The sequence below is a fragment of the Podarcis raffonei genome, chromosome 16 (genome assembly GCF_027172205.1).
Source record: "Podarcis raffonei isolate rPodRaf1 chromosome 16, rPodRaf1.pri, whole genome shotgun sequence".
Lineage (NCBI taxonomy): Eukaryota > Metazoa > Chordata > Lepidosauria > Squamata > Lacertidae > Podarcis > Podarcis raffonei.
Genome location: NC_070617.1, coordinates 1,822,931 through 1,831,562, shown reverse-complemented (window position 1 = coordinate 1,831,562; position 8,632 = coordinate 1,822,931). Strand labels below are relative to the sequence as shown.

Here is an 8,632-nt window from a genome sequence, read left to right as displayed (position 1 = left end):
AACAAGAGACTCCTAATATTTGCTTACACCAGCCCTGGCCAATCCAGTACTGCATGCCTCTACCAGTAGCCAATGAAAAGGCCCATGTTCCACATTCCTATCCTCACAGTTGCCTGAAGAGGACTCTGGATTCCATTTCTCCCCTTCTCGTCTTCCCACGTCCTAATCCCTGAGTATGTTACACATTATCTTTCCAGATCATTAAATCCTTCAGCAGACTTCCAAGAAAGACAGTTCTTTTTTTCCTTAATTCACTCAAGTTAAACAAAGTGCTCCTCCAGCCCACACAAGCTATTCTCCACAGCCCACACATCCTTAAACTTGCTCGGCTGCTTCCCTGGAACAACAGAGGCATTTCACCTGGAGCAGAAGGTGCACCTTCAACTTGAGGAACACTTACGATACTTGAGTACAGGTTTTACATCTTAGTAGTTAAACTTTGCATTCAGCGAGGGCTGTGAACCTCTGTACCCAACTAGGTGAGCTGTACACCTGTCTGCTATTATCTTATTTATTATTTTATTGAATAAAATGTGTACAACGTTTGATTGCAAAAACAACACCACCACCACCTCAGACTGGCTTATAGAAAGATAAACAATGCTGGTTGCATTCAACTAGTGTACCTCTGTACACAGCTAGTTGAGTTTCACCCTTCTATGTTACTCACATGTAACCTTCAACAAGTGTACAATTTGTGTACCTCTGTATGCGAACATGAGTTTGACCAAGCTGTGGGAGGCAGTGGAAGACAGGAGTGCCTGGTGTGCTCTAAGAGTCCAGGGGGTCACGAAGAGTTGGACATGACTAAACAACTAAACAAGTATGCACCAAGATGAGCTGTACATTCATAAGTTATTCACATGCAATATACAATGGGTGCACAGTCTCCGCGTACACAGTTAATTGACCTGTTCAACAAGTTACACTCTTTCACACTATTGTACACATGTAGAGTCAGCTTGTATCTGTGTTCAATGTAACATGTGAACAAGCCTTTCATCTTAACTGTCTCAGCTTCCAGTTTATAGAAGTCAGAACTAGAATTTAATAATTCCAGGTCTGATCCATTCTAGTCCAGTTCTGCTCAGTTGGACTGGGTCTCTTTCTCTTTCCCATTACCTAAAATCCTTTTTATTATTTTTTGAACCAGAGATCCCAGGGGTTCGACCAGGGATCTCCTACATGCAAAAAAATGTGTTCTACTCCTAAGCTGTGAGCTCTTGAAACAAGAATATAGGAAGCTGCCTTTGACTGATGATTGGTCCATCCAGTCCAGTACTGCCAACTCTGATTGGCCACTGCTTTTGAGAGTAACAGTTGAACTTAGCTATAATAGGAACATAGGAAATGCTCTGTCACTGCATCAGGCCAATGGCCTTTCCAGTCCAGTTTCCTGTTTTCACAGTGGCCACTCAGATGACAATGCAGAGAACACAGGTAGGACCTGAATGCAGCGGCAAATCTTTCTTTCCATATTCCCCAGAAATTGTTATTCAGAGAGATACTGCTTCCAACAGTAGAGGTAGTACACAGCAAATAAATTTAAGAAGAGTCGGCTGGATCAAACCAGTGGCCCACCTAGTCCAGCATATCACAGAAGCCAACCAGGTTTTTGTTTTGACTGGCAAATGCTTTTGTAGCTCCCACCAAGGTACCATCCGTAAGACCCCACTCCGTAGGATATGAATGGCCAAGCTCATTCTTCCTCCCCTCCAAATATTGTTGGACTACAGCTCACATCAGTCCAAGCCAGCAGGGCCAGTGCTCAGGGGTGATGGGAGCTGTAGTCCATCGTATTGGCTAAACTTGACATAGAGTAAATCATAGATCCATCAGGTCTTCACTGGTGCTAAGTACCCTCAGCTTTGACAGTCTTCAGTCAGAAGCTCAGGTGCTCAGCATTTCTGAAGGACAGGTCCGTAAGCTCCATCAGGTGTTCATATCATGATTGTCAAAACATAGCTGGGTCTAGTCTTCCCAGGCTTAACAAAGAGACCGCAGATGCTGAACCTGTTTTGGCTGGCAAATGCTTTTGTAGCTCCCACCAAGGTACCCTCCATAAGACCCCACTCCGTAGCCAGAATATCCAGAAGCACATGGACTGTAGCCTCCAGATACCTCAATGGGAGAGCTGCAAACAAGATCTGAGCTCAACAGCACTCTCCTCTCTCACGATTGCTGACCACTTGGATAGCTCAGCTGGTCTGAGAATGGAGCTGGTGAGTTGCAGGTTCGATCCCCTTATGGGACAGCTGCACATTCCTGCTTTTCAGGGGGCTGGGCGCTAGATGGTCTTCAGGGTCCCTTCCAACTCTACAGTTCTTTGATTCTATGAATCCACACGGCCTCCAATGGATGCAGATCATAGTGATCATGCCTATTAGCCATCTAACCTTCTTTTAAAGCCATCCAGGTTGGTGGCCATCAATGCTGTTCATGGGGTTGAATTTCCTAGTTTAACTATCATTATAATTCCTTCTCTTTTCCGTCTTCAGTGGGTGAGTGCCACGCCTCATGCAGAGAAGTTTAGCAACACCCACATGCAAGAGGGAAGTGGAACAAGGCTCGTGGGTAGGGATGGTCTCTACTGCCTTTAATTGTTCTGTTTCAGTTTTACTGGCACTCCAATTATTGGTCCAGCTTTTCCTGTGGAGTTTTTGAAAGAATGTACAGAAACTCCACACTTAAAAAGCATGAAGAAGAAGAAGAGTTTGGATTTGATATCCCACTTTATCACCACCCTAGGGAGTCTCAAAGCGGCTAACATTCTCTTTTCCCTTCCTCCCCCACAACAAACACTCTGTGAGGTGACTGAGGCCGAGAGACTTCAGAGAAGTGTGAGTAGCCCAAGGTCACCCAGCAGCTGCATGTGGAGGAGCGGAGATGCAAACCCAGTTCACCAGATTACGAGTCCAATGCACTTAACCACTACACCACACTGACTGGGGTACCCACCTTTTACATAACATAAACATCTCCAAATCATTTCACTATACTTCATATGGTAAAATACCTACTTTCTTTCCATATTTCCCAAAATACATGTAATGTGTGAGCACTTTCTGTGTTGCAGAATACAAAGGATGTGCACAATGACTAGGAGTTGCATTCTGATCTGCAAGCATGTTTGGAAGCCTCAGATTGAGTCGGTCAATAGTATTTGTGGTTCTCTACCTTCTATTTGGCCGCTGCCCTTCGTGTGAGCCTTGTCATTTGGGGCAGATCTACGTGACAGGGCACTGCTGGGAGTTTGAGTAACAGAGGTATCGGATCATTCTTCCTGGCGAATGAGGAGGCCCACTGCATGTGTCGACCATTTGCCAGGATTTCTGAACTCCACTATGGGTTGCTCCAATCCAAGGAAGTTCTATGGCTTTAGAACCTTTCCACATGAACATTGGCAGAATTGGGTATTTGTGCACGCTTTTATGGCAATGGGACAATTCTATTTTGAAATCCCACATCGTGGACCAGACACCTGACTTTCTTTGTTTCTCTCCTACTCCTCCCTCTACTCCTTGTTGTTTTTGGTGGACTGGAGGGAATCATTGTTTTTTAAAAGAAAAAAGATACAGGAGCGATTATTATGATGCTGCAAAAGCTTTAATAGTAAATGAGGAAATCAAAAGGATACATTTTCCAACAGTAATTTATACAACAAGAACAAGAACAGTGATCAAGCAGAAGGAGAAATAAACTGATGTGCTGTGCTTTGAGCCTCTGGCTCTAGCGAGTGCAAGCAAGTTGTACAAACATATTCTAGCAGGGGTGGCAGACACCTGTTCAAGGACTAGCTATAACTCTGTCCCAGGATTCCACCAATTTCGGTGGTGACAGCAAACACAAACATTTGGACGCTGGAGCTAGGTCACTCTGTGTGCCCCATGTTTGTGTGTACTGTCTATTTTTGTATCCTGTGTGTGTCAATGAATGTGTCTATGTGTAAGCAGGGGTGTTGCCACAACCACCATGGGCATGGAGCCCTCCCACCCTAAGGTGGGGTTGGACAAGGGTGAATGCAGCCCCCACACTGAAAGAAGCAGCAAGGTTATCCACCACTGTGTTACAGGATGAAACAGCAGAGAGCAAGAGACAGATACCTGGGCTTGGTTCTCACAGGTGAAGAACACCTTGAACCTCAGCCAGGTATGCACAACACCTGAAACACTATGGATTCAGGCATGGATTCTTCTTTGTCTTGACAGTTCCTGGTTGTTCAGACCATCATGGCTGAGCTTGGGTTTAGCAGGGGTACTTGCAGATGCTTTGTCTACGTCTTGGTCCACAGATGCTCCCAAGGCGTCCATAGCCCCCTCCGTAACCTAATCCGTAACCTCCGTAACCTCCATAACCTCCAGAAGCACATGGTGAGTAGCCTCCGACTGCCAAGGGCTCACAGCTGGCAGACAGGATGGGTCCAGGGATGGTCACAACGACCTGAGGTGGTTGGATCACCACTTCAGATGGTGGGATTTGGTTGAGGCACGAGGGGTGGACTCCAGACAGCACCCCGAGGCTGCTGGCTGAGACTGCGCCACCGCCTCCAAGGCTTCCATAGCCAATGCCCCCATATCCAGAGCCGACACCACACCGTCCGAGACCAATGACAGGTTTTGAGGCGCAAGATGGGATGGCGCAGGATGGGCCACAAGATGGGATGCAGCAAGACATGTTTTGGCACGGGAGGTGAATCTGAAAGGACATGTTGAGAAAAGCCCATATTAAGCAGATGCCCATTTGGGGAATCAAGACATAATTTAGAGTAAGTCTATATATGGCAAACATGGATATTTACTCATTTAAATTATTATTAGTAGATGTCAAAGAGAAAAACAACTACCAGACTTTTAGAAGACATCTGAAGGCAGCCCTGTTTAGGGAAGTTTTTAATGTTTAATAGGTTATTGTATTTTAGTGTTCTGTTGGAAGCCGCCCAGAGTGGCTGGGGAAACCCAGCCAGATGGGCGGTGTATAAATAATAAATTATTATTATTAAAGTATTATTATTATTATTATTATTATTATTATTATTATTATTATTAAATTATAAAACTGAGTTACTCACCTTCCTGCCACCCAAGGTGGTACACTATGAAGATGGATTGTATGGTTCTGGGATTCTTGAACTGACGGATCTCTGGTCAGTGATTTGGGTTGAAAGAAAAGCTGTTTGGAGGTGGGGGCTCAGTTATAAGAACATGAGACGAGCCTGCTGGATTAGGCCAATGGCCCAACTAGTCCAGCATCCTGCCCTCACTTTTTCCACTCAAATGCCTCTGTAGGAAACCAGCAGGGAGCAGCACTCTCCTCTCTCCTGGTTTCTAGCAACTGGCATCTAGAAGCTTTGCTGCCTCCAACGTTGAAGGCAGATCATAGCTATCATGGCTTGTAATCATCAAAAAGTCGTAAAAGAGGATTTGTCTAATCCTATTTCAAGGTTATCTAGGTCAGTGGTCAACATTGCCTCTTGTCAGAGTGAGTTCCATAGTTTAACTATGGGCTCCTTCAACAAGTACTTTCTTGCACTGAATTGAAATTGTAATCCTTACATTTTTTGCAGGTAGAGATTTTTGCATAGAAGCTAAAGCTTCTTGAAAGATCTGCATTGGTTCCCAGTACGTTTCTTAGCACAATTCAAAGTGTTGGTGCTGACCTTTAAAGCCCTAAACGGCCTCGGTCCAGTATACCTGAAGGAGTGTCTCCACCCCCATCGTTCTGCCTGGACACTCTGAGGGCCTTCTGGCGGTTCCCTCCCTGCGAGAAGCGAAGTTACAGGGAACCAGGCAGAGGGCCTTCTCAGTGGTGGCGCCTGCCCTGTGGAACTCCCTCCCATCAGATGTCAAAGAAATGAACAACTATCTGAAGTTTAGAAGACATCTGAAGGCAGCCCTGTTTAGGGAAGTTTTTAATGACTGATGTTTTAATGTATTTTTAATCTTTTGTTGAAAGCCACCCAGGGTGGCTGGGGAGACCCAGCCAGATGGGCGGGATATAAATAATAAATTATTATTATTATTACTAAAGCCTCCAAGACCTCAAATCTAACTTGAAATACTCACAACTGACTATGGGAGGGAGATGGTTAAATGTGTATACAACAAGAAGAATAAGAAGTTCTGATAAACCTGTAACCCTCGAAGCTGCAGTGCTGCTGACAGCTGCTTGTTTTCTCTCTCTAGGAAATGCCACTGGTTAATTCCTTATCTAGAAATATGCTCATGGAATGCAGAGTACAAGCTATGCTTGTCTGAAATCTGCCCAGGGCAGAGTGCTGTGGGAGTGCACTTGGGTGGTCTAGCAATATTGCTTTGAAATAAGGTGGTATTGGCAGATTTTTATCCCTAAATTGAGGCCGATGTCTTGTTTTCTTCAACAGCTAGTTTCTGCACGCACACACACACACCTTCCTTCTTTTCCCAAGGACAACATTAACCATCCCTTGTTCCTCATCAAGTAATTGAGGACTCTATCCTCATCACGGCATTTGGTTTTGTCCAACACCAACTCTGTTTCTGCTTGAAATTGGTTTTATTTTTGCCTCTGTCACCAAATTTGGTGGTCCCTGGGGAAGAGGAGGCAAAATGCTTGATGCTGATGATGGATCAAGTCACCCCTGATTGTTTTGTATATGTGTGGTAATTGTTTTCCACCCCCTAAACAAAGCTCCCAGTATGAACTGCAATACTCCATATCCAACGATATTCTACTCAGAGCAGAGCCATTGAAATTACTGCATCTAAGTTAGTCGTGTTGATTAATTTCTTTTCTTTAGCTCTCCATACTCCTAATATGGTCATTAATTTCAGTCGGACTACTCTGAGTGGAATTAACGTTGTCTACAACCCAGTAGATCTAACGTACAATGAAATAGACAAGAATTGGGGAGAGAGGGGGCAAATGCATGCATTAAAATAAACCACCACAACAACATCACCTTCCACATATATGTCACAAGGCAATGCTCGCAATATAATAAATAAGCTAAAAACAGTTTAAAATGGCACAGTAAATAACAACAAGTATATAAGAAAAGCAGTAAATTTGGGTAAAGAATAAAATGAGAATTCCCTGCATACTTAGTTCCAGGTTTAGGGACAGGTACTATTTGGTGAGAGAGCCCCAGCAGAGATTTAAAATCAGAAAACATGCAGCAAAGTAAAGCGTGGAAATAAAGGCTGTTAGACCTTTAAAATATCCCCAAGTTCTTTCCAAAAAATTTCACTTCCCTTAATATAGAAAGAGACCACATGTTTTGTAAGTTTAAAATGCTTTACTTACAAACTCTTCAAAAGGTCAGAGCCGTGCTTTTCCATACAGCAGCAAAAAAATTGCAGGCAGTGCAACTTAGTTTCAAAAATGGTAAGAGTTTCTAAATTTTTGTATAGAAACACAAAGATGACTTGCTAAAGGCACACCGTTTGAGCTGTGTGCCCAGAACAAAGAGACTTTCCTTCCAAGATGGGGGTGTGTGACCTAGCTAAGCCTGGCAGGACAACTTACTCTATGGCCTTAACCCCTTCATGCATTAATTAGAGTTGAGCATGTTGATTATATGAGGCTGGGTTTGCCCCACAAAAAGACCCTTGCCTGAAATCCTGGCTAGCCACTGACAGTGCAGATGATATCAAAATAGATGGTCTCACTCAGTATAGGGCAGCTTGCTATGCCTTTAACATTCGGAGAGCCGCAGGTTTCCCCAGCCCTGGGTGGACTGCTTTGATCTTCAGAGAACAGAACTCAATTCACAGAACATAGAATGTATCACAGCCACTGATAGAAAGAATGTGAATGGACTTACCTGAATCTTGAGAGTGCTGAAATGAAGAGAAGTGGTGGAGAACTCAGGGATGCTGTTGAACATGTCATGGTGCCTTTTATATCCTTCCAGAGGAATTCTAATGGGTGTGATACATGATCTACGCCTGAGGATTTAATTATTTCACAACTAGTCGTTTCCTGAAAATGTTATCTGCATGTTTAATCTTAAACCCCTATGCATTAAATAATGGTACGTTACAAATTATTATGCGGTGGGGATTTTTGTTTTTGCCACCTTTGCTCATTTTAGTTCCACCCTAACCTATTTCTTTCCCTCTATTATACCATGCTTATCTCTCTGTTTTTAAATGATCAAGGTTTGGATGTTCCCGTAAAAGTGCGGCATCCATCCTGGCCTTTGGCAAAAAGGTTACAAGTCAAACTGGCTATGCGGCCCACATCTTCTGGGAACCAAAACCATTGTCCGCATCCTGGATTTGGAGTGTGCATAATTTTTTGCACGACAGCACAAATGGGTTGTCTGTTATGTGAAACTCAAGACAAACATCTTTTCTGGGATTCCATAATGGAACTCTGATGAATCAGATCAAACGCCTAGTTTGTCCAACATCCTGTTTCTCACAGTGACCAACCAGATGTCCATGGGAAGCCCACAAGCAACAGTGTTCTCCCCACTTGTGAACCCCAGAAACTAGCATTCAGGGGCATATTGCCTCCAACTGTGGAGGTAGAATCTAGTCATCATGACCAGTAGCCTTAGCTTCCATGGATTTGTCAAATCTCTTTTAAAGCAATCCAGGTTGGTGGCCATCACTGCCTCATGTGGAACCAAATTCCTTATGAGCTGTGT

The 8,632-nt window shown here is 43.9% G+C and overlaps 1 protein-coding gene across 1 annotated transcript; it reads right to left on the bottom strand.

The window, feature by feature from the left end:
* Window positions 1-3,613: 3,613 nt before the first annotated feature.
* Window positions 3,614-7,875, bottom strand: LOC128403672 (chorion class B protein B.L1-like). Its single transcript, XM_053368648.1, has 2 exons — window positions 7,802-7,875; window positions 3,614-4,695 (listed from the first exon to the last, which is right to left on the bottom strand). The coding sequence occupies exons 1-2, from the start codon at window positions 7,862-7,864 to the stop codon at window positions 4,246-4,248; spliced, it is 513 nt and encodes a 170-aa protein (XP_053224623.1). The 5' UTR covers window positions 7,865-7,875; the 3' UTR covers window positions 3,614-4,245.
* Window positions 7,876-8,632: the final 757 nt, after the last annotated feature.

Excerpts from the sequence above, each read along its gene's own strand:
- LOC128403672 (XM_053368648.1), bottom strand. The coding sequence starts at position 7,864 with ATGTTCAACAGCATCCCTGAGTTCTCCACCACTTCTCTTCATTTCAGC. Across the intron at positions 4,696-7,801 it reads TCAGCACTCTCAAGATTCAG|ATTCACCTCCCGTGCCAAAA; the intron begins GTAAGTCCATTC and ends ATGTCCTTTCAG.